Source organism: Leucopleurus acutus (genome assembly GCF_964270905.1).
Source record: "Leucopleurus acutus genome assembly, chromosome: 10".
In the NCBI taxonomy this organism is placed as follows: Eukaryota; Metazoa; Chordata; class Mammalia; order Artiodactyla; family Delphinidae; genus Leucopleurus; species Leucopleurus acutus.
In genome coordinates this window covers 76,045,183-76,071,679 of record NC_139153.1, presented here as the reverse complement: position 1 = coordinate 76,071,679, position 26,497 = coordinate 76,045,183, and the positions used below count along the sequence as shown (strand labels likewise).

General features: G+C 40.8%; 2 protein-coding genes across 6 annotated transcripts in view; one reads left to right on the top strand and one right to left on the bottom strand.

The window, feature by feature from the left end:
- PLA2G7 (phospholipase A2 group VII) overlaps nucleotides 1-2,482 on the top strand; it is a 34,834-nt gene extending 32,352 nt beyond the window's left edge. For all 4 annotated transcript variants that reach the window (XM_082847972.1, XM_082847973.1, XM_082847971.1 and 1 more), the window contains 2 exons: nucleotides 1,412-1,560; nucleotides 1,998-2,482. In XM_082847972.1, the coding sequence (XP_082704098.1) occupies nucleotides 1,412-1,560; nucleotides 1,998-2,140 (292 nt within the window). In that variant the 3' untranslated portion in view covers nucleotides 2,141-2,482. The remainder of the gene's footprint in view (nucleotides 1-1,411; nucleotides 1,561-1,997) is intronic.
- A 3,092-nt stretch (nucleotides 2,483-5,574) lies between these two features.
- On the bottom strand, nucleotides 5,575-17,852 carry TDRD6 (tudor domain containing 6; the record flags this gene model as incomplete). Of its 2 annotated transcripts, XM_082848781.1 has the most annotated exons (4): nucleotides 5,575-5,604; nucleotides 8,631-8,720; nucleotides 9,983-10,107; nucleotides 11,777-17,852. In XM_082848781.1, the coding sequence occupies 4 exons, from the start codon at nucleotides 17,850-17,852 to the stop codon at nucleotides 5,575-5,577; spliced, it is 6,321 nt and encodes a 2,106-aa protein (XP_082704907.1). The 2 variants fall into 2 exon arrangements, with proteins under 2 accessions (XP_082704907.1, XP_082704908.1); XM_082848782.1 differs by lacking the exon at nucleotides 8,631-8,720.
- Between the last annotated feature and the right edge of the window lie 8,645 nt (nucleotides 17,853-26,497).

Genomic DNA, 26,497 nt, shown 5'->3' with positions numbered 1-26,497 from the left:
CACCTGTCAGAATGGCCATCATCAAAAAATCTACAAACAATAAATGCCGGAGAGGGTGTGGAGAAAAGGGAACCCTCTTGCACTGTTGGTGGGAATGTAAATTGATACAGCCACTATGGAGAGCAGTATGGATGTTCCTTAAAAAACTACAAATAGAACTACCATACGACCCAGCAATCCCACTACTGGGCATATACCCTGAGAAAACCATAATTCAAAAAGAGTCATGTACCACAATGTCCATTGCAGCTCTGTTTACAATAGCCAGGACATGGAAGCCACCTAAGTGCCCATCAACAGATGAATGGATAAAGAAGATGTGGCACATATATATATACAATGGAATATTACTCAGCCTTAAAAAGAAACGAAATTGAGTTATTTGTAGTGAGGTGGATGGACCTAAAGTATGTCATACAGAGTGAAGTAAGTCAGAAAGAGAAAAACAAATACCATATGCTAACACATATATATGGAATCTAAGAAAAAAAAAAAAAGGTCATGAAGAACCTAGGGGCAAGACGGGAATTAAATATGCAGACCTACTAGAGAATGGACTTGAGGATATGGGGAGGTGGAAGGGTAAGCTGGGACAAAGTGAGAGAGTGGCATGGACATATATACACTACCAAACGTAAAATAGATAGCTAGTGGGAAGCAGCCGCATAGCACAGGGAGATCAGCTCAGTGCTTTGTGACCACCTGGAGGGGTGGGATAGGGAGGGTGGGAGGGAGGGAGATGCAGGAGGGAAGAGATATGGGAACATATGTATATGTATACCTGATTCACTTTGTTATAAAGCAGAAACTAACACACCATTGTAAAGCAATTATACTTCATTAAAGATGTTTAAAAAAATGGCCATTCTATTTGATGTTAGGCTGTTGGTGGATTTCAAGTCCATCAATAAGGGATATTTATGAGGTGCTTACAGTTTAAATAATACAAGGCAAAATTTTGTTTGTCTATCTTTTAACCTACTTAATCCAAGGCTTAAATGCAAAGTGTTTTTGCCCAACAGCAAATAGATATCCAGTTAAGTGTGGTGGTAAGGGGGCAGGATTCTGGCTCTGAGTTCAGGGACCCTCAACATATAAAGCATTCCACCTACTCAAATTGAAAGTAATCATGTCCTCTACAAAGCTGGAATCATCTCTTCTAAAACCAAGATGCCAAGCAAGACAGCAATCTTTGCCTTATTGATCTAGACGGGAGGAAGAATATATACTCTAGCACCCCTAAATAAACATCTTTGTGACCCTCAAGTACATCTAAGGAGATCAAATCTACAAATTTTGTTTCCTTGGTTTTCGTAAATAGGCCAACCAGGCCAGCATCTTTCCTGCACGGTAACTACAGAAATAATTTTGTCCAACAAAGTGATTTGTAAATGTCTCCTTTCTCTTTCAGGGGTTCAGTCCATCAGAATTTTGTTGACTTCACGTTTGCAACTGGCAAAATAATTGGCTACATATTCACACTGCAAGGAGAAATAGATTCAAACGTAGCCATGAGTCTTAGCAACAAAGCTTCGTTAGCATTCTTGCAAAAGCATTTAGGTAAGAAAGGGATCTTCTTTCCTGACATAAACCAGATGATTCTCAGGAAAAAACTGTTTATCTTAACTGTGCATGAGTCCCATTTTGACTGTTCCCAGTTGGTTTACGATGGAACACTGCAGTCAGTCCATTTGAAAACAATTTAATTTTGCTGCTTTGCATACTACGCGTCATAGGCAGCAAGCCTACCTGTTAGAGCTAATAGTCTTTCTGTGAAGGCTGGGGCGGATTTCCATGCAGAGGATTCGGACAGCATAGTGCCTCAATTCCATCTCTCGTTCTGATGTTGCAGCCACACAGAGATCACACAGAGCACCTTGCCTCCATAATGGTGACGCAATGTGGGTCGTCTGTGAGGCTAGGGTGCCACCTAGAGGCACTGAACTGTTTAACACTTTCCAAAGTTGAATATGTTTAGTGACATTTGTATTTTACAGGACTTCAGAAAGATTTTGATCAGTGGGATTCTTTAATTGAAGGGGAAGACGACAATCTTATTCCAGGAACCAACATTGACACAACCAACTACCATGCCACCCTGCAGAACTCTACAGGAATAGAGAAGCCGAATTCAGATTAAAAGAGCTTTTTAAAAAGTTTTGTTTAAAAACTGTCTAAAAGTGTGTGTGTGTGTGTGTATGATTTTAATGTATTTTCTCAAATAACTCATATTTGAAAATGTAGGCTGTACCACAATAGTGATTGAAGCTTGGATTAAGATTTTTTTCCTTTAAATGTAAAGAAAGACTGCTACATATAAAAATCATACCAGCCTAAATTTTAGTTTTACTAAAGTGATCCTTTCTCGGTGTCACAATAAAAAACTGATTTTACATTACTTTAATGGACAAGTATATTAAAACAGGGATCAGGCCATTGAAAATGTGTTACAATGACCTAACACTCCCTAAAAACATAATAAAAACAGATTTTCTTGCCTCTTTTTTTCTATTATAAGCAGTAGAATTGAGTTTTAGCAACATGGCCTTCTGCGTGGGATTTGGTAGCGCTTCCCTTTGACCTTGGGTCATGGTAAGAGAAATCAGGCCAAGCGGATAATAAAGCCATTGCTTTACTGTGGGATGGGTGCGACTGCACAATTTCAACATAATGACTAAACGGGGAATGGATGGGGGTAAGAATATTGGTGACAAAGCAAAGGCAGCAGATTAAAGCAAGTTGGTAATTTGTTTGCATTTACTTTAATGGTTTACCTCTGAGGCACTCTATTTACTAAAGAAAGGTGCATAAGACAGGCCCACGATTCCAGCCATCACACATTAAATCACTGATTCACCCGAAGGCTGCGACAGATAAGAAAGGACATAATTTTAACTGCTTCATTTTCCACTAGTTTTATTGATATTTAATGAATTTTTAAATTTTATATGTAGTAGTGGGAGGGGAAAAGCACAATAAATGGAGGTAAAAAGATAGCTGAGGGCTTCCCTGGTGGCGCAGTGGTTGAGAGTCCGCCTGCCGATGCAGGGGACACGGGTTCGTGCCCAGGTCCGGGAAGATCCCACATGCCGCGGAGCAGCTAGGCCCGTGAGCCATGGCCGCTGAGCCTGCGCGTCCGGAGCCTGTGCTCCGCAATGGGAGAGGCCACAACAGTGAGAGGCCCGCGTACCGGAGGAAAAAAAAAAAAAAAAAAAAAAGGGAGCTGAAAGATTTGTGCACTTATGTTTCTGGGAGTCACGGAAAATGTGTTTTGTTTCCCAAGGGGTATAAACATTTCTGCCACTCATCAGTTAAGTATATTTTTGTCTAAGAATGGTCTTGTTCCTATGAATTCTCCATAATTAAGTTTAATTATAGCCTGTGTGAACAAGGATAATCAGTACTTAGTAAGCAAGCCTGGTTAACTACTCTATCCCTATTCCTTTTGCCCAGTTAATAAGTAACTGTGTTTTCTGATTTGGCACTCAGGCCTATCTTAATGTTTTAATGTGCAAAAACACTCATTTTGAGAAATACGATTTCTCCTCTAACTGTTCAGATTAAACATTTTTAAATAGAGAGTTAAACTGCTTAGCATGAAACTGATGGCTTTCCATAATCCGACCCTAATGCATCTTCTCTGACCCTTTCTCCCAGTAATTAACTCACAACTATATCTCCTACATGAATGAGCCAAATGTGTCTAATCATTATCCCAGGAACAAGGAATATACTCATCTACCTCAATTACGTTTAATGCAGAACACTCTTCTTTTTACTTATTGAAATTATACCCAACTTTTAAGGTTCTTAATTCTCACTATTCCCATCAGGCTTCAGGGTCTCATAATGTTTCATATACATACATCTTTTCCCCCATTCACATGTAGCAAACCTCCTTACTCATTTTAGAAATGGATAACCATTCCAATTGTACTGATGTCCCATTCAATAGCACCTCTTTAAAATCCTTTGTTGGTGGCACATGCTGATGCTGAAAGGAGAAAATAACTGCTGAAAGGATCCAGTGAGTTAAAGTTTAAAAAATACAACCTACCGGGCTTCCCTGGTGGCGCAGTGGTTGAGAGTCCGCCTGCCTATGCAGGGGACGCGGGTTCGTGCCCCGGTCCGGGAAGATCCCACATGCCGCGGAGCGGCTGGGCCCGTGAGCCATGGCCACTGAGCCTGCGCGTCCGGAGCCTGTGCTCCGCAACGGGAGAGGCCACAACAGTGAGAGACCCGCGTACCGCAAAATTAAAAAAATAAAAAATAAAAATACAACCTACCATAGTGCATACTGAGTATCTTTTGGGGGAAAGAAGGAAATATTTATCAAATGCCTACTCCTTTTCTGGCACTTTACATAAATTATTTCTAATCTTAAAACCACTGCAAGAAAGGTTTTATTAACCCCATTTTACAGATGAGGAAGGTCAAGACTCAACAATGTTATAATAACCTACCCAGGTCACATATCTAGTAAGCAGCATATAGCTAAGATCTGTTTCCTAAAGCTAGGACCTATACTTTGCATACTACCACTTATGCAAAACCAGGTTTCAAAAGCATGGGCTTTGAAGTTAGATGGGTCTAGGTATGATCAAGCCTCCAAGATTTGCTAGCTCTTTGACATTAGGCAAATTATTTATCTTCTCTAAAAAGCTTCAATTGTCTCACCTATAAAATGTGGATAACATTAATATGCACCTCAGAATCAAGGATTAAATGAGAAAATGCATTTAAAGTACCAACTGAGTGATTAACACATAAAAGCTAACATTTTTATAAATATTATATTATTTATAATATATTATTATTTTATTATATATTTAATATATAATATATTTTTAAAATATAGTTTATAATATATTTATATATAATATATTATATATTTTATTTATAATATATTTATTGTTATAATAATATATTATTTATAATAGAAAATATTATATTGTTTTTATTTATTATTTATAATATTACTATGTTTCCCCCAATTGTAGAATGGTGGTTTGTTCCATGACTACAGATATTCCAGGACCACAGATATTTCCTTTTTAATGAAATGACACCACTATACTTTTAAGGACAAACGTTATTCAAATCTTGTGTCATATTAGTATACTTCTAAATTCAAACAGAATATTAGTCAAAACTAGACAGAAAGGCAAAGCTTCAGAAAGAAAACAAAAATTTTGAAGGACTTACTGCTAACAAAGCCATCCTCTCAAGTAGCATCATATAATATGCTTGTCATAAACCTATAATTTTCTATTTTAAACACTATATTCAGAAGAAACCCAAATAGTTTTTTTTTTGCAGTGTGAGTTACTAGAAAGATAACACATTTAAAGGGAGAGGAAAGATCCCAGCTCCGTATATGCAGAAATAGCACTATGAATACACCACACAGGCAGCCTGAGATCTGTTTTGTTTTTGACACATATCAAGCTTTTTGGAAACAACAACTTCTTCTGATTACGTGCCCTCAATTTTCTGAAATATTCTGTTGGTCTGGGCGAGGTAGCACTTGTTTAAGAGCAGCTTCTGACTGACTGGCCGCGTTTATGGACGCAGTTAAATCTCTATCATCTCCAGACCTCTTTTCTGAAACAAGAAGAGAAAAACCTCAAGTTGAGAAAGAAACATAAAAATAAGAAATTTTGTGTGTGTGTGTGTGTGTGTGGCGGAGGGCCATGCTGCAGCATGCAGGACCTTAGTTCCCCCGGGCAGGATCGAACCCGTGCCCCCTGCAGTGGAAGCGCCGCGTCCTAACCCCTGGACCGCCAGGGAAGTCCCAAGAAAATTCTTTACATGGGTGCTACCGTGACAAAATTAATGTCCTCTAAAAATGGGAAGAGGGAAGAGATGAGCATTCTAATTACTACAGGGAATTATTCCGACTGACGTGATTTTTAAAAATATTTTGGTTCTCACATTGTACCTATTATCATGTAAAACTTCTCGAAAAAGGTTATGAAATTGGTATATTTTATATTTTTCTAGGATGATATTTGGCAGGGCTGATAACCAATCAGTTCTTTGTTCTCTTTCATTAGTGCGTATATTTCACATAATACTAAAGTCACCAAAAGCTGATTTCATTCTCCATGTGCCTCAGTGTGCTACTTACAAACAAGATCATGCAATAACCAGGAACGTCCAAAAAACAGAATCATCACATACACTAAAAATCTCAAAAGAAATTCCAAGAGATTATTTAACAAAGATCATTTGAACATCTGAGCTAACACTGAAAAACTCCTTTAAAATATGAATTTATCATACCCCTTCAAGATTAATTCGATCAACAAATTCCCTGTATTTCAAGAAATCTTCTTCTTGTTTACTTATCACCATTTTTAGCTGAAGTGGTTTTTATTTTCCTACTGCTAACATGCATGGAAATGGATGAACCATTTTTACTTGAGGGATTCAGGGTAATCGTACCTTAAAGACTTGGCCATTCTGGTTGGTAAAAGTATTTTGTTTTAAAAACACAAGTTACCTTTGACCACAGTATCATCCAATGACAGGCAGTAAAGATCTTTTCCCACTATCTGGAATACAGCCTAACAAAAGAAACCTTTGGATTACTACTACTTCTTTATTGTAAATACAAAATAATTAAAATCAGAAAGGGGACCATAGATACACCAGAAAAATGGTGAACAACAAAAAGTAATCCTATTAAGACTATGCCAATTTGATTTTATAATGAAGAATAACGTCAAGTATATTTTCTATTCTTCAAATACCCAATTATCTGGAATATCTCCACTGGAGCATTCCATGCAAGGACTACAGTGTCCTTTTCCAAGTTTCAGCTTTCAAGAGGTGGAGAAGGTCAATGATTTTTTTATAGTGAACAAATTCACTATATGTCCAACAAGAGGAGAAATGGTTTAATGAATCATTGTCTAGTAATGTCATGTAATATTATGCAGCTATGGCCTTCTGGTTGCAGCCAAGATGGAGTAAGCTGACTTACACTGATTACCATGGAAAATTCTGGAAAGAATACAAAAAGCAACTACCTGAGGCTTCTGAAAAGTAAATGGGATCAGAAATATAGAAGGACTGTAGTAAAAACTTGAATAACGACCCAAAACAGGGGTGAGTTTCACGCCAAATCACAGCTGCCAGGCTGGGGTGGGCAGCAAAACTGAGCGAAATCCCCTCTTTCTAGCCAGTGGAGTGGGGAAGGAGGCCCCGAATACTAAAGGGTGGGGCGTTGGGGGGGAAACCCCTTCACTGTTTTACTTTTTCTGCACAGCAGTCACAGTGCAGGCACCTACAAATCTGAGAGAAGACGCTGGCCAGTGGATTGAGGAAAACAGCCCTTTGTTATCTGAAGAGTCGAGAGGCAGGGGGTGGGGTGTGGGGTTTTTTTCTCTCTTTTCTCTATCTGCTTCACACCAGAGGCAGGCCTGTCAAACAGAGCTGCCTGGTCAGCACGCAGGGAAACACTGGGAGAAGCATGCTTTCTGGCCAGAGGACCAGGAAACGGGGCCCCTGGGGGCTGAATAAGAGAGGACCCTTGGAGCCTCAAAGTATGGAGGAAATCTCAGAGAGGACAGGAATTGGAAAATTTGAACCCCTAATATTATATGTGAACCTAAGGTCATCCCGAACGATGCAAATGCAGAACAGAATCAAGAAAAGAAAAGCATAGCTAACTCTTTAACCCCTGAGTGACTGTATAAACCTCTGTCCAAGTTCTAGACTAACCCCTCTGTGGCTTATGCCCTGGGCAGACCCAAACATTATAGCAAAGACGTTGAAGACTAAACTGACACTGGAACCACCAAACAGAGAGAGAGAGAGAGAGAGAGAGAACTTGTGGTATGAACCTAATCAGGTTGACCACCTGCTAAAACAAAAACTTTAACATTTTCCAGAAGATTTTAACAGCCTCCAAAGTCTTACAACATCATATTCAAAACATTCAGAATATAATCCAAAATTACTCAACATACAACGAACGAGGAAAGGCTAATCATTTCTTAAGACAATCAGTAGATGAAAACCCTGCCATGACGAGATACTGGAACTACCAGATACAGATTTCGTAGCAAGAAGTTCAACAAACTGCAAACAGGATAAACACAAATGTCTAGATACATCGTAACAGCATGGGAGATTGCCTACCGTATAACCTTAAATGAAGAACACAGAATATAAAACTGAATTACAATGAAATCAACCATGTTCAAAATACGTAGATGATATATTTATATTCCATATAAACAGAAAGATTATTAAAGAAAACCAAACTGATCAATCCGTTTGCCTTTGGAAGGATGTATTACAGGTGATTGATACTTCCTCTTTTTAACTTTGCCATATTCCCAGATTTTCTGCATCAAACGTATTTCATAAAGGTCACAAATGCCAAACAATTTTCCTTTTTTTAAATTCCAAAATGAAAATCAGTGAGTAAAGCATTAATAAGAGATACTGGGCATAAAATCTAGAAACATTGCATTATTGCTATTTTCTACTGTTATTATTACAATAGTAGTATTTTTTCCTCTATTATTCCTAAACACAAGGGCTTTGGAAATAGTTCCAGTCACCTTTCAAAGTGAAAGAGAACACTCTCATTAATTACTATTTACATAAACCCATACCTCACATGGACTCCTATCCAATTTGGGTATACCATTCCAGACATTCTCAGGGTTCACTACCTCTTCCATACCATTTGAAAGGTTCAAAACCTACAGGAGAAAAACAATAGTAAAAACTGGTCATTCCAAAAGCTGTGACTGATGTATGTACCACAGCAACCGTTTTTAAAAGGAAATACTTGAAAAGGTAATTAAATGATTTTATTAAACATCAATATTCCATTTCAACTCAATGGTACTTCAGTTCAAAAAACGTACATTGAGTATCTGTGCCTAGAGATCAAAGGCATAAAATTTAGATCTCAAGAAGATCAAAATTTGGTGGAGGAACAGACCACTAAGCAGACAGTTACAATACAGTGTAGGAAGTACAGACTCCTGCCGTAGGAGGTATAGGAATACAACACAGGTATAAAGCTTTTGTTGGCGGGGGACAGAGAGGAGTGAAGAGATGGAGAGATTTAGAAAATAATGCTAGTGAATGCTTCCTGGAAGAGGCAATGGCTAATCTTTTAAAGATAAGTGGAAATTATCCAGTTTGGGAAGGGGACAGAATACAGGCAGATAGGACTGCATTATTAACACTATCAAAGAAGCCAAACACAAGAGTATATATAAGAGAAATGAAGCAGTATGGTGTTCATCTAATATAAGATACAAAACCCAAAGGAGTAAGACCTAAGGCTGGACGCTCAACCCCAGAGAACCTCCTGTGGCACGTTAATGACTTTTCCAGACTTGAGGGTCTCAAATCTTCATGGTGCCAGAGTATACGTTACTCGTCCTTCCCCTGGAAATCCTCCATCAGCCAGCCAGGGCAAGGTCCAGGAATCTATCAATACATTTAAGAAATGTGCCAGGTGATTCTGATTAAGGTGGTTTTCAGACCACAGGAAAAACACAATCTACTGGAGGTTTCCAAGAGGTTTTCCACAAGCGAATGATGGAGTCAGATTTGCATGTGACAAACTTCACACTGGCAGTGTGGAGAATCAACTGAATAAAGACTAGAAGTAAACCAATAGAAGGTTATTAGAGGCATCTAGCTCTGAAATGAGAGACTTAATCAAGACAGTGGCATTAGGTATAAAAAGTTTTAACAAAGAGATAAGAAGTGGGAAGTGCAGAACTCAGTGACTGACGGAGAGGATTTCGGGAGTAAGGGAGATGAAAGAGCCCTGGATGCTTACATAGGAACTTTTAAAATGATTTTTGCACTGCATTAGATTATCACGGGGAATGAGCAGGTAAATAATCTATTCAATTGGATTTTCTAGTCTGATAAAGTTTGGTAAAATTTCCTTAACAATCTGCAAGTACATTTTGAGACAAATTACTTCAGTTTTACATACCCTCGTGCCTTCTTCAGCTAATTCCAAAATCTCACATTTAGACCACGTGTTTCTTAGACTTGACCACACAACACATTTGGATCCCACAGTAAATCCTTTCAGAGTGTAGGTGCTCTCTGGTTGAGCTGCCAAATTGAATAGAGCAAGACTCAATGCATACCTCTTAATTCCTTAAAGATATGCAAGCAAAGCATTTCCCCCAACATGCATTTACTATTCTCGTATCATCAATATCACATATGGTACGACATGTTCTAAGTCTCCCTCCCTCGATTTTATTTTTAAATTCTTCCAGTGGCCCTTCCCTGTATAATTCCTTACTGCTCTCCTCAAAAAACATGACCATGATGCGCTGTTTTTTTAAGGATGTGAATCTGATTTCTAACGTTGAGAGTTACTACTTAAAGCTGGCTATTATAGCCACATGTAATGTGGTCTGTGGTTACAACAGCCATTTCTACAGCAAAGCAGCATGGTACATACAAGTGAGCAGACACTTTTATCACAAAGCTGTTACTTATTATTAAAATATGACAATGAGGACTAAAAATCCAGGCTGGTATTTAAATAAATTACTGTACATCCACAGGATGGCATACTACAAAACTAAAATATTTTTGAAAGCATATTTAAGGGATTAAAACGCAGGATTCAACACTGTATGACAGTATGACCTCTAGTTAGTTTTTTAAACTGTATGTGAGTAGACACACACAGAAAGGGTGAGAAACGTCAGGAAGGAAGTATATACACCATCATAGCATCCACAGTGGCCATTTCTTGGTGCTGGGGTTATGATGATTTTCATTCTCCTTAGTCTATTGTTTTCTCTATTTTGTACAATGGCTCAAATCTAATAATATAAAAATTGACACTTAAAAAGTCTAACATTGATTATTTTTTTTAAAAAACCTAAAAGATAGCTATTTTGTGTAACTTTCAAGTCTCGTTAAGTAGCCAAGAAAATAGCAGCAAAAATAATTTATAAAAAAGTTAATGACAATAAATGTTCTCCAATATTTACTCATGGCTGTAAACTTGCTTGATTAATACAGGCTCCCTAACTCCATTTTTTTAAGGGCTTGTAAACGAATGGCAAGGTATATGATGAAGCAAAACAGTTAATTCTTAAAACTGATCAGGCTTCCCTGGTGCCGCAGTGGTTGAGAGTCCGCCTGCCGATGCGGGGGACACGGGTTCGTGCCCAGGTCCGGGAAGATCCCACATGCCGCGGAGCGGCTGGGCCCGTGAGCCATGGCCGCTGAGCCTGCGCGTCCGGAGCCTGTGCTCCGCAACGGGAGAGGCCACAGCAGTGAGAGGCCCGCGTACCGCAAAAAAAAAAAAACTGTGCTGAAATGATCCCTACTGTAAATTCATGCCTACATTATTATGCTTGGCAAAGGAACACTATATTTCTCAAAACTTACCAAAAAACATAACCTCTTGATTTTAGAGATGATTTGTTTATATTTTAAATGTGATTCCTTTTTGGAGACACAGACTTGAAGCATTCTATTTTTAAAAGCAAAATTAATAATTCAGCATTTCACCCAGCGTATAAAGAATTATTTTACATTGATTTTACCACTTAATCACCCACGTTTAAAATACCCTTCGTAAAATCCAAATCTGATTCTCTTCTCAGGTTTTAATCTTCCCTCCCCCAAATTAATATTTTAAAAATTCAAATAAGAATTACTCTCTTTTCTTTAAAACAAATAAGTACTTTTCACTTAGTTAAGTAAAAGCGAATGGGAAACAACAACAACAACAACAACAACAAAACGCACATACCCGAGACAGGATCTGGTAAAGCGTGATTGTGTTTCCTTGCGGGTTCTTCTTCAGAAAACACAGAGTTCAACGATGACACGGCATCTCTAAACAGAGCTGTATGTTCTGTAAGTTCTTCTTTATAGATACTCATTTCAATCTGCATCTTGGCATAGCAGGTCTTTCCCTGCTGGCACAGCCTATGCTCCTCATCAAAGCATTCCGCACAACTGGACCTTCTTGCGTCCTCAGCACACAGGGATTCTTGGGCTTTCCGACTAACCCTTAAAGACAATGGGTTTATTTTGTCCTCTAGACACAGCTGGGCTGTAGGTAATTCTAGTTCAGGCTGTTTCTCGGCTTCACAGTTGAGGGGCAGTAGCCCTGCCGATGGTGGCAGGTTGGCCGCTGGGTCACAGCCTTGGGGAAGAGGCACAGACGGAGGCACCAGGCCCAGCTCTTCTTTCCCCTCTTCTGCAACTAAGGAATGCTGCAATTCAATGAGTTCCAGCTCCAGGAATTCTTTGGACTCATCATCAGGAGAAAGCTCTACCTCCAGGGAATTCAGTTCCAGGGCCTCCTTTGTTTCGGTGGCATGTGGTAACAATGCGCTAAATCCTGTAATTAGGTACTTATCATCAAACTGTGCTTTGTCACCCAGATGGCACTCGACTTTACCTTCCAGCATCTCAGTGCCACTTTCATCTTTGCCTGGGTTTTCAAAAGTTTCAAAAACGTTATCAGTTTCGGGGACAAAGAATTTACCTGGTTTGGTTTCAATGATGTTTAAGTCTTTGTCAATTCTTTCCAAGAGCTTACCAGTCTGTGATTGGACACAGAGTGCTTTCTCTTGTCCAGCTTTGCTACTTGGTTTCTGAAGTCCAACATCTGGATTGGGGGACCCAAGAGCTCCCTTTATGTCTACGCCATTGTTTTCATAGGGCAGGTCACTGTCACTCACACCCATCTTAGAATATTTCTTCATTTTCTCACTAATACTTTCGCCTTTGCTTTTCAAGTCAACGATGGCTAAAAGGATATCACAAACATCCCTTTTGATTTCTAATATTGTTATCTCCAACATATCTTCTGTTACTATTTCATAAAAGTAGTCATTTCCCTCTTGAGGGCATGCACCTTCTGAAATATTAAATCCTGAGAGGCAACATGGAAAGGCTTGCATGGGAACTGCCAACAGTTCAGAAGGTATGTTCCAGAGGGCTTTGGGGTCCACACAGTCTTCAACGTTTCCGAAGTCCACAAGCCTGACGGACACAAGAGAATCTTCACAAATATTGGTGACAAGTGCCCTGTAATAATGCCCGTCTTCTCTGTATCTCACTATGCAAGGATCTCCGATATGAGGACAGGGGATGCAGCTTCTCCAAGCTGTCACCTGCTCTCCAGCAGTTTGTACTTCCACTTCTAAATACTGAAGTTTCTCTGTGTCCGCAAACTGACACCAAAAATATTCAGGTCCATCGATCACCGTGGCATAAGCTTGTATCATCTTCATCTTTGGATTATACCAGTTAAGAAATACAGAAGTGTCTACACCTGTTCTGTTGACAGACTTTGAACAGGCACCTTTAACTATTTGGGTAGAAAGTCCTATTTGAGATTTTTCACTGAAAGCATATCTGCTCATCATATCTTCTGCTATGATCCCATGTTCATCAGCAAGAATAACTTCCCATTTGTCTTGAAATTGAACAAATTCGCATCTTAGTGGCGCCTCCTCTGTCCTTCGGGAAAAGTAATTCATCATTTCCTTATGGTTTAAAATCTTAGGAGCCCCAAGTCCCCTTAAGGAACAGTGAATGCACAGTCTGGGTGATAGTGCATTAACAAGGTCAAGTTTGTCTACTGTGTTGGTGTGAACCACAGAAACATTGCCATAATCTATAAACTGCACAGAGAGAAGGTCATTGGGTTGATGTTCCTTGACCACAGCACGATACCATAAATTGTCTTCTGGGAAAACAGCACATATTATATCTCCTCTTTGCAAAGGTGGACCTGCATAATATTCAGGCCTTGTTCTAACAGTGTTTAACCTCTCTGAAAGACGATCAATTTCAGCCTCATCTTCTGTTAGTTGAACATAAAAGTCTGAAAGGTCATTTATATGAGAAACATACACAGTTGTTTTAAAGCCAGGCATTATAGCCTTCTGAGGGAACTCAGAAAATTTTAGAGGCAAACCTTTGTTACGTGAATCTCCTATTTTTCTCTCTGGAAGAGTGGCTTCTAGTTTTGTGGCTTTCAAAGGGGGCTCAGCCGAACTTACTAATTTCTTTTCTACTGGTAATGGAGACACTTGATTATTTTTATTTGCCACAGAGTCCGGATACTGAGTGACTAAGTTTGTCTTCATTGAACTGCATGAAAATTTGATTTCCTTACATGCTGATCTGATCTGAGGTTTGTACGATTCTCCTAAGATCACCAAACTGTCTGATTTGTTCTCTATTGATTTACTTAAATACTGTGTAGGTGACAACTTCACAGCTTCCTTTTTTGCTTCAGGAGTTTCAGGTGTAGAGAGGAGTGATTCACCTTCTTTTTTTCTTGTCCCGCCTTTGGAACCCAGGAGTCCTAACTTCTCATTAATATTAGCATTAATTTGAATGCTGTTGTCATATAGTTCTATAATCAGTCTTCCATCTGGATCTTTTGCTACAACCAAAGCCTTCAATGACTTCTCTGAAATAGTCTCCTGAAACCGCGTTGTAACTTCTTCTGGTATATGATCAGGAATATCAGATAATGAACATTTAATGGCTTGCATGGGCAAAAGTAAGATGTCATATGCATCGCTAGGTATTGGAAGCAGATCATCATTTGTTACCACATAACTATTCCCAAAATCAACAAAGAAGACTTTATTTGGTTCTTTTTCTATGATTATCCCCCTATACCAGTTTCCGTCAGTATACCTGGCAAGGCACAATGTGCTGGGGACCAAGGGAGATGTTTTTAAATGCAGCAAAACTTTACTTAATTGTGTAATATGATATGACAACTGTTCTAAAATATTTGCATTTCTTCCCAGCTGGCAATAAAATGTCCAAGGGTCATCGACATGTGTTATATACACGGATTCTTCACTTCCAATTTTCATACCATGTGTAGAATAGTAGTAAGAATGGAGCTGAACAGAGGACTCCAGAGGCTTCTGAAGTTTTACTGGTCTTGCAAGTCTCTGTTCCACCAAAAAATGGCATGCACTCTGGAAAGGTGTTAGCAAATCCACAACATTAAACAGTTCTTCAACGTGAATGGAAGCTAAAGCAAATATTGTGCATTTTAATTCTACATTGTCTTCCCATGCCTTATGCACAAATTCACTAAAAGCTTGGATTGCCTTTTCATCCCAAACAAAAGGATTGTGACCCATTGGTTGAATTAAATTATAAAGGCTGCACCTAAACGCTTGAACCTTAACCTTGAGAAACTCTTCACTAATTGAATAAATATTCTTCACAGATACCGTTTCTTTGTCTCCATAATCTACAAATATGACGTTGACATGCTCTGAAGATTGTGCCCCAGTAATCAGAGCTCTGGACCATTTTCCATTTGCTGTTCGTTTTGCCAAACAAGCAGGGGTGGTTCCCTGGTAGGGAGTAGCTGTATTCTTGCAATGGTCCTGAATATTACACATTAGCGCTTTAAATCCTTCTATGTTCCTGGTCAGCTGGCACCAGAAATAGCCAGGGTTTTCAACATGAGACACTTTGACTTCTACTGTACTTCCAACTTCTAGCTCCTCTTTACAAGAAGAGCCTGGCTTAATGTCCAAGAAATTCTGTACAAGAGGAGAATAAACAGACACTCTTTTCTCTTTGTCCTGTACAACTAGTCCAGTTGAAACGTTTGTCACAACTGTTGTGTCATTCACAGTTTCTGGAACAGCTGTAGTTTCACCCTCTCTCTTGACTTTGTGTTCTACTTCCTTCTTGGCAGAAGATATTTTGTTATTGTCTGCAGTAAAATGGTTTGAAACATGCCCTGGAGAGTGGGCACTTTTGCAAATATTTTCCTTTGTTTCAAATTCCTGATACTTGGCAAATCCGGCCTGAGCAATTACCTTACTAATGTTTTCTTCCCCTGTTCTTGATTCATCGAGAATCTCAATAACATACTGACTATCCTGCTTATCAAGGACATGGATAACTAATTCTTTGTGCAGCACAGTCTTTTTAAAAAAGGAAATTGCCTCCTGGCTCCAGTTTTTTCCCAAAGGCCAAATATCGGCCAGGGTGCACCTCAGGGCCAGGATTGGTAGCCGCCTAAACTGAGGGAGCAGCATTCTCACATCATACCGGTCCATATTTTCTGAATTGCCCCGGTCAACGAAGAATACATCCACACTCTTGTCGTCTAATCGAGTGACCATAGCCCGATAATAGCCACTTTCTTTCCATTTCACACAGCAAAGGTCATCGGCTTCAGGTTTCAAAATAACACCATCCAGCTTACTGGCAGAGGCATAGAAACTGCACATTCTCCTCATTAATTTGCTGAAGATGCCATTGTGTTTCCTCAACCTAATCCAAAACTCAGAAGGATTTTTCACAAACTCCACCTGGGCATCATAGAAGGCGTTCATCTTTAAACTGATAGACCTCAAGGCTGGGAGTGAAATCTCTTCATCCACTTCTTCAGCAGGAGACTGAGACTGAAAAGCTGTTTCTGGTTCCGCCTCCCCGCCCCCCTCCTCCTCCTCCTCTATTCCCTGGCTCTGAAGCAATCGGTCAGCCAAGCAACAGGACTGTACTCCGAACACACAGTTAAGATTAATCCCATCTTCTCCATACAGGGTGACGTAATACACATGCTCAAAGGAAGAGTAAAATTCAATCTTTGCGTTCACTGCCTGGCCCAGAAACAGTGCCTTCAGGTCACCGACCTGTGACCGAGACCAGCCTCTGCCACCATCCCAGAGTCCGTACAAAGCGCAAGGGTATGTCACCACGGGTATTCGAAAATATTCGGGCAGCAAGTAGCGAAGGCTATTACAACTCACTAACTCCTTCCTTCCATAGTCCACGTGAAGTACCTGGGCACAGCGCTGGGGCCGGAAAGTCTCAAGCAAGAGCGCTCTGTACCAATGTCCATCCAACCCGCAGGATGCGCACGGAGAGCCCGGCTTGTCTGGGCTCTCCTCCCTCTCCTCCCAGGTGGCACTGGTATAGTTCTCATCCCCTGTCCCGGGGGAACCCCTATATATCTGGGCCATGCTCTCGGAGAGGCGGTGGACCTCCTGCGAGAAGCTGCGGAGCCGGCAGTGAATGCGGTGGGGATGGCACACCTGGGTGACCACCATGGGCTCCGTCACGCCCAGCTGCAGCTGGGGGTAGAAGTAATCCAGGCCAGCCTGCTCCTGCTTGGGCGGGATTCGCGGGACGACCAGGGCCCCGGGGCCCAGGACAGCCGCGGTGGCCGAGAGGTAGCGCTTGAGCAGGGAGCGGAAAAGGCCGTCGGGCACCTGCCGGACCAGGCCGAGCTCCTGCATCTGCTGGCTCAGCTCGGGCACCTCCAGGAGGACCAGACGGTGGAGCAGCAGCACGTCCAGGACCCGTCCGTGCATCTCCTTGCCCTGCAGGTTGCTAAGGAAGTCCACGGCGCTGGCAGCCCAGTGCTGGGGCTCGGCCCCGCCCACGCCGCCGCTGCCGCCCGCAGGCACCAGGCCAGCCAGCACGCAGCCCAGCACCTCCGACGGCAGGTGGAAGAACTCACTGCGCCCAGGCGCCAGCGAGCCCGCGCCGACCGTGATGGTGCGACCCTCGTCCAGCAGGAAGACGCGGCTCTCCTGCGCCTGCCGGCTGACTACGCGGCCGCGGTGCCACAGCAGACCTGCCTGCACCAGGCACAGCTCGCCCGGCGAGGCCGAGGTGCCGCCCAGCGCCCATGGGCCGTGCGCGGCCGCCGCTGCTTCCTGGATCTCCCGGCTCAGCCTCACGTACTCGTCCCGCCGCTCGCCCACCAGCCCCCAGAGCTGCACGGGGATCACCGCGGGCTGCACGTCCACGAAAGACACCCGCAGCACCAGCGAGGCCCCCGGCGTCGGCAGCCCCGGCGTCGAGCACATCTCTGCCGCGCCGCCCGGCCCGCGAAGCCCCCGCGCCGCTGGAAGTAGAGCCCCGCAGACTCGGGCTCGCAGGACACACGGACTGGGAAGGACACCAAGCCGGGCGACCCCGCCGCAACGCCGCCTCCGGGCCTCCCGGACTCGCGCTGACTGGTAAGACCCTGCGGCCCGACCAACCGCCCACGGTTGCGCCGCCGCGCAGGCATTTGTAGCGCGAGGTGGCCCGGCTTCTGGCCGCGGGCGGCGGGCGGACCTGCTTACCTGTGCTGGGGGGCGCAGAAGGGGCCTCGAGGGCCGAGACGTGGCGGGATCCGGACGCCACCTGCCTCTATCTCAGAGCGCCTTCGACTCTGGAGCACAAAAGGAGTGGGCCGGGCCTGGGGCGGCGGCGAGGCCCAGACCACGCAGGGACCTCCTTTTCGGCCGCCCGGCTGAGACCGGCGAAGCCCGGCGAGCCCGGCGCGGTGCTAGCCATTGAAGAACCGGGGAGGAGAAACGGAGGCGCCCAGCGCACGTTCTGGGTGTTGGGCCGGAATTCTCGGAGGCCCGGGGCTCTCCCGCTGCGGGCCGCGCGGTGGCGCTTGCGCTCCCGGGGCAGGGCGTTGGCTGTGTGCTCTCAGCGTTGTGGCCTCGAGCAGGTCGCTGACCGTCTCTTCTAGGAACCTGTTTGATCGCCTGGATGGATACAGTTGTGATAAGGGTTAAAGTATGAGAGTATATGAAGACTGTTAAATGTTTCTTTCCCTGCGATTACCCGGTGTGAGTTTCTTTGCTGTATCGTTTGCCCACTTTGCAGGCGTTTAGTCTTCATTTACGCACGGAGCTAGCACCGAACTGGGCTCAGAGAAGGAGGTCAAGAGTTTTGGAAGAAACATGACTTCCAACTTTTGCTGTATCTGCTATGGCGGAGGGCCTCTTGGCTGGACTGCCGTTATTTTTCCCACCTAAATCTTACCAAGGTAACCCTTAGGAGACTCTGTCAACGGGAAGGGGAATGGAAAAGTGCAGGCAAACTAGGCGTAACTCCCAGAATTACTACATTTGTGCTGAAATGTTTGTTCATTGGCAAAGTTAGGCACAGTCCTAGGGGTTTCTCATACTTTGCCACTTCACTTTTTCACATTGTGAAATGTCATCAAATTTAATAATAGATGAAATCAAGACAGTGCTTAATATAACCCTGGCCTGACAGTGTAAATCTCAGTGTCTTCAGTCTATCCAGATTAGAGGTTGCCAGGTGCTTCCAAAGCCTCCCGTGCTTGCTATGCAGTTTCACATTGTATGGCAGTTGTCTTTGATCACTCTGTCATCCCACCAGCTTGAAAGCGCCTTGTGGCAAGAACTGTTTGTTGCATTCCTGGAATCGAGCAGGGGGCTGAGGCAATAAATACTCGCTGAATGAATATATGAAAGAATGATTTTGATTTCTCTAAAATGTTAGACTTTTACCTGATAAACTCATCCTAGAAAACTCAGGTCAATTTTCCAAATTTTCTCTAATGTTTTACAATAATAATGGAAGAAAAATAAACATTTGGTTTAAACACATCTAGCAAGTTCTAGCTCAGATGTCTCTTCCTCATGACTTTACTATGCCCAGGCAGAATTGATTATTCCCCCCTTTTACATGCCTCTATTATATTATCTATCACATCTTGCAGTTGTTTCCTTTTGCTCTGTTCTACCAGAGTGTGAACTTCTTGAAAGCAGGAACTCTTCTCATTTATTTTTGTATTCTCAGTGCCCCACACAGTGGTGGACTTTTGATTAGCACACAATAATGTTTAACAACAACAAAAAAGTAGATAATCTGGCACTATATCCTTGATGATGGAAGAAAGGAGTTCATTATAAAATGGTCTTACTGTCATTTGGGATTGTTTGATCCAACACGGAATCGTGATTTCAACTAATCTTCTATTTCAGTTCAAGCTGTATAACCCAGCTCTTACAGAGACCACAGCGTTGTAGACAACAATCTAAGCAAATGACTTGTTTCCTGTTTAACTTGCTCCCCACCCTTTTTCTGTAACTCAGAGCCTCTAATCCTCAATGTCAAGGTGTATCGTGTAGCTGATGGGCTGATTGGAGCCATTCCTCACATCCTCCCAGATATTTCCAGTGTCCTGCCTCTGCTGCAACTGGGATAGGTAGCTTTACTTTGCTCTGTCTTGCTCTGCTGCTGGACAGGGATCTTTAAAAAATCGGACCATGGCACTGTGAAGATTAAACTCCTGCTCTATATTTCCCATACTTTATTCAGCAAAATATCTTGAGTTCCATAAAAAATAAAAAAACTTCCATCTTCTATTTTTTTAAATTAGGGAATTCCCTGGCGGTCCAGTGGTTAGGACTCTGCACTTTCACTGCCGAGGGCCCAGGTTTGATCCCTGGCTGGGGAACTAACATCCCACAAGCCATGTGGTGCGGTGAAAAAAATTTTTTTTAATTAAAAAAAAAATTCCTTAATAAGACACCAGTAGTCTGAAGAAGTGGTATCAACTGTAATATATGACTTTTATTTACAACCTCAGTGAAGCTTAATAAATTAATGATGATTTCCTAACATGAAAGCACAAAACTTCCCTCCTCTTAGGCTTTGAGGGCCTTGGCCTCAGAAAAAGTGAGAGGGAGTAATCCGATCCTTTTACAAATATTTAAGGGTTAAAAGAGAAAAGGATAAGGTGAGGGATAGAATGTTTCTGAGAGATATTTGGACACTATATTGTGAGTTATTTCAGCATTTTTTTATGGAAAAAATGCAGAGAAATTGGGCAAAACATATGAATCATTTATTCTGTGCTATCATATCTGTATATGGAGAACTCTAGCAGAAACACGTACACTTTAGACTCTGTAGTTTCTAACCACTAATTAGCCCTGTTTAAAGATGCTTACTTAGAAAATTACTGTTCAATAAATATTTTAAAAAAATTATTTAAGTGAGAAATACCATTAAGAGAATGAAAGGACAAGCTAAAAGGGAAGATAGGGAAAAAATACTTGCAAACCACATGTTTGACAAAGGACTTGTATCTGCAGTATATAAAGTACTCTCAAAACTTAACAGTAACACAAAATTGAAAATGGGCAAAAGATATGAAGAGAAATTTCACTGAAGAGGATATACAGACGGCAAGAGCAATATGAACAGATGTTCAACATCATTAGCCATTAGGGAAAAACATTAAAACCACAAGCATGTATCATGACAACCTAGGATAATGACTAAACTAAAGCAACAGTGATAAATATCAACACCGACCAGAATGTGGAGAAACTGGATCATTCTGATTGCTGGTGGGAATGTAAAATGGTAGGCCACTTTTTAAAAACTAAATATGTACTTGCCACATGACCTAGCAATTGCACTGCTGGGCATTTATCCCAGAAAAATGAAAACTATGTCCATGCAAAAACCTCTACATAAATGTTTATAGCAGCTATATTCCTAATAACACCAACCTGGAAACAACCCGGATGTGCACTGGGTAAATGGTTAAACAAACCATAGTACATCCGTGCCATGAGATATGACTCAACAATAACAAGGAAGAGTAATGAACTCTTGACACATGGATCAAGTTGGAAGGTTCTCAAGGGAATTACGATGAGTGAGAAAAAAAAAATCCCCAAAGATCACATACTGTATGAATCAATTTATATACTATTCTTGAATTAACAAAAGTAGTGATAGAGGACAAATTAGTGGTTGCCAGGAGTTAGGGATGAGGGGAGAGGGGATGAGTGGCTATAAAGGGATAGCAAGAGGGCACTGTTCTGTGTCTTGAATATGGTGGTGGTTTATATGAATTTAAGAAGGTAATAAAATTGCATAGAACCAGACACCCACACACACTTGTAAAACTGGTAAAATCTGAATCTGTGGGTTATACCAATGTCATTTTGCTGGTTTCAATTGTATACTACAGTTACTTAAGATTGGAAGATGTTATCATTGGGGAGGACTGGGTGAAAGGTGCATGGGACTTCCCTGGACATTTTTTGCAACTTTATGTGAATCTAAAATGATTTCAAAATGAAGTTTTAAAAAAATTCTATGAAATTCAGATTTCAGTGTCCATAGCTAAAGTTCTATTAGAATATACACACACACACAAATAATTCAAGACTGTGCTATTATACGGGGTCAATTAGAGTAGGAGGAGCAAACCAAGGAAAGTTATTTACCTGTCCTCTTCTTTCCACATCTGAAAATGGGTTTAAGACACAGACCTTATAGGAAAGTTCTGAAGCATGATTTAAGTACAGTTAACATGTGTGCATTGAATAAATACTTGAGATACAAAAAACCCCATAAAAAGTCCCTGGTTCTCATCGCAGGATGACATGGACAATGTACTTTTCTAAGTTAGTTTTCTCATCTATAAAAATGGAATTATACCTAACTTTATTATGAAGATTAAATGACACAATATAGATAAAGGTCCCATCACAGCAGGCATATAACAAACTAGAGTTATTAGTAGTTAAATAAAATAAAAATTTAAAATACTTTCTTAGTTCTACTAAGTTAAAGGTTAAAAAATCTTAAATTAGATTTTTTTAAAATTAGGTTTACTGAGGCATAATTTACATAGAGTAAAACTCATTTTTTAAATTGTGTAGTTTGATGTTTTGACAAATGTACACAATTACATATTTGTATACAGTATACAGTGTGCATTTTTATATAATATAAATGCACATCACCACAAATGTACAAATATATAAAGTTGTAAAGGTATACCATCACAGATAAAATATAAAACATTTGTATTATCCAAATAGTTTCCTAATGCTTCTTTGCAGATTACCCCCTCCCTCCATCATGGGCTCAGTTCCTGGCAACCACAGTCCCTGGCAACGTCTGTCCCTGGTAACAACTGTCCCTATCATTTTGCCTTTTCCCAAATTCATATAAATGGAACCATACAGTTTGTAGCCTCTTGTGTCTACCTCCATCATTTAGCATAATGCCTTTAAATTCATCCATGTTGTTTGTATCAAAAGTTTATTTTTATGATTGAATAATTTTTCACTGTATAGACATACATTTATTTGCTAGATAATGGACTTTCAGATTATTTCCAATTTGGGGTGATTATCCATATAACTGTGTAAACATTCATGTACATGTTTTTGTGTTGACGTAAGTTTTCATTTCTCTTGGGTAAATACGAGGAGTAGGATTGCTGGGTCATATAGTAAATGTATGTTAACATTATAAGAAACTGTCAAATTATTTTCCAAAATACCATCATTCTACATTCCCACCAACAACATATAAACTGTTCTGCATCCTCATCAGCACTGGATATTGTCAGGCTTTTTCATTTTAGCCATTCTTGTCTGTAGTGGTATCTTATTGTGGTTTTAATTTGTAATTTTTAATGTTGTTGAATATTCTTCATATGTGTCTCTGCCATCATCTGTCTTCCTTGGTAAAGTATCTGATCAACTCCTTTGCCCATTTTTAAAGGTATTGTCACCTTATTTTTGAGTTGTAACAGTTCTTATATATTCTGGATACATGTTTTGTTATCAGATATGTGTTCTGTGTATATTTTCTCTCAGTGTATGGCTTGTAATTTTCTTTTTTTTTTTTATTAGTTATCCATCTTATACATATCAGTGTATACATGTCAATCCCAATCTCCCAGTTAGTCACACTCCCCCACCACCGCTCTCCCCCCTTGGTGTCTATACGTTTGTTCTCTGCACCTGTGTCTCAATTTCTGCCCTGCAAACCGTTCACCTGTACCAGTTTTCTAGGTTCCACATATATCCGTTAATATACGATATTTGTTTTTCTCTTTCGGACATACTTCACTCTGTACGACAGTCTCTAGATTCATCCACGTCTCTACAAATGACCCAATTTCATTCCTTTTTATGGCTGAGTAATATTCCATTGTATATATGTACCACATCTTCTTTATCCATTCATCTGTCGATGGGCATTTAGGTTGCTTCCATGACCTGGCTATTGTAAATAGTGCTGCAATGAACATTGGGGTGCATGTGTCTTTTTGAATTATGCTTTTCTCTGGGTATATGCCCAGTAGTGGGATTGCTGCATCATATGGTAATTCTATTTTTATTTTAAGAAATATCCATACTGTTCTCCATAGTGGCTGTAGCAGTTTACATTCCCACCAACAGTGCAAGAGGGTTCCCTTTTTTCCACACCCTCTCCAGCGTTTGTTGTTTGTAGATTTTCTGATGCTGCCCATTCTAACTGCTGTGAGGTGATACCTCATTGTAGTTTTGATTTGCATTCTCTAATAATTAGTGATGTTGAGCAGCTTTTCATGTGCCTCTTGGCCATCTGTATGTCTTCTTTGGAGAAATGTCAATTAAGGTCTTTTTTGGATTGGGTTGTTTGTTTTTTTAATATTGAGCTGCATGAGCTGTTTATATATTTTGGAGATTAATCCTTTGTCCATTGATTCGTGTGCAAATATTTTCTCCCATTTTGAGGGTTGTCTTTTCGTCTTGTTTATAGTTTCCTTTGCTACACAAAAGCTTTTAAGTTTCATTAGGTCCCACTTGTTTATTTTTGTTTTTATTTCCATGACTCTAGGAAGTGGATCAAAAAAGACCTTGCTGTGATTTATGTCAAAGAGTGTTCTTCCTATGTTTTCCTCTAAGAGGTTTATAATGTCTGGTCTTACATTTAGGTCTCTAATCCATTTTGAGTGTATTTTTGTGTATGGTGTTAGGGAGTGTTCTAATTTCATTCTTTTACACGTAGCTGTCCAGTTTTCCCAGCACCACTTACTGAAGAGACTGTCCTTTCTCCATTGTATATCCTTGCCTCCTTTGTCATAGATTAGTTGACCATAGGTGTGTGGGTTTATCTCTGAGCTTTCTATCCTGCTCCATTGATCTGCTTTTCTGTTTTTGTGCCAGTACCATATTGTTTGATTACTGTAGCTTTGTAGTATCGTCTGAAGTCAGGGAGTCTGATTCCTCCAGCTCCGTTTTTTTCCATCAAGACTGCTTTAGCTATTCGAGGCCTTTTGTGTCTCCATAGAAATTTTAAGATTTTTTGTTCCAGTTCTGTAAAAAATGCCATTGGTAGTTTGATAGGGATTGCATTGAATCTGTAGATTGCTTTGGGTAGTATAGTCATTTTCACAATGTCGATTCTGCTATCTGTTTCTATGAATTTGATTATTCTAGGTATCTCATATAAGTAGAATCATATAATACATGCTAATTTGTGTCTGGCTTATTTCACTCAGCATAAAGTTTTCAAGATTTATCCATGTCATAGCGTGTCTCAGAATTTCCTTCCTTTTTTTTTTTTTTTTTTGCGGTACGCGGGCCTCTCTCTGTTGTGGCCTCTCCCGTTGCAGAGCACAGGCTCCGGACGCGCAGGCTCAGCAGCCATGGCTCACGGGTCCAGCCTCTCCGCGGCATGTGGGATCTTCCCGGACTGGGGCACGAACCCATGTCCCCTGCATCGGCAGGTTGACTTTCAACCACTGCACCACTAGGGAAGCCCTTCCTTCCTATTTTAAGGATGAATAATATCCCATTGTATGTATATACCACATTTTATTTACCCATTCATACATTCATCTGTCAGTGGACATTTAGATTGTTTCCACCTTTTGTTTATGTGAAAATGCTGCTATGAACATTGGTGTACAAATATCTGTTCAAGTCCCTGCTCTCAATTTTTTGGGTTATATCTAGACATGGAACTGTTGGATCATATGATAATTCTATGTTTAATTTTTTGAGGAAACCACATACCATCTTGTATAACAGTTGTGTCATTTTATTTTTTCACCAGCAATGCACAAGGGTTCCAATTTCCCCACATCTTCACCAACACTTGGTGTTTTTTGTGTTTTTAATAATAGCCATCCTAATGGGTGTAAAGTGGTGCTCATTGATTTTTTTTGCATCTATATTCCTAAGAGATATTGGTCTGTAGTTTTCTTTTTATAAATGGGTTTAAGTATTTTGGACTGTAAGTAAACAAATGAGAAGTCAAGGATGTCCTGAGGTTTCCTGGCTGCAGTACAAGGCATGTAGCACAAGAGAGACTCCTGGAAGGAGAGTACGCTGTAAAGGGTGGTGAGAAGGGATTGGAACAAAAACTACTGATTTAATATTGTTAATTTTGAGCTCACAAGGACTGTGGGCCATCCTGGTGGAGAGATAAAGTTGGCAATTGAGGAAACATGAGTAAAGCTGGATAAGTCAGTAAGCACCCGAAACACAGACGATGGTAACATCTACCATCTACTGACTGCCTAGTATGTGTCTGGGAATTACCAGCCCAAGTGTAGTAGCTAAAGTCAGAGAAATGTGTGGCTCCTCCCAGAGAAAGAGTGAACTTTGAGAAGAGGGCCAAGAACAGAACCTTGAAGAACCAAAATTTAAGGACTTGGCAGCAAAGAAACAGCCAATAGAGACTGATGAGGAGAAACAAAAATATAAGTGACAGGAGGGAGTGGTATCATGGTAATCAAAGTAGAATATGATGTCAGAAAAGAAGGGACTAATTTTCCAACGTTTAACTAATGTCAATTTTATTTTCGTCTTTTACCTGTAGCCAGTGAGCATGTCCATCACTGTAACTATTAGTTACCCATCCCTTTTAGTCAGAGCAGAACTGGATTAAT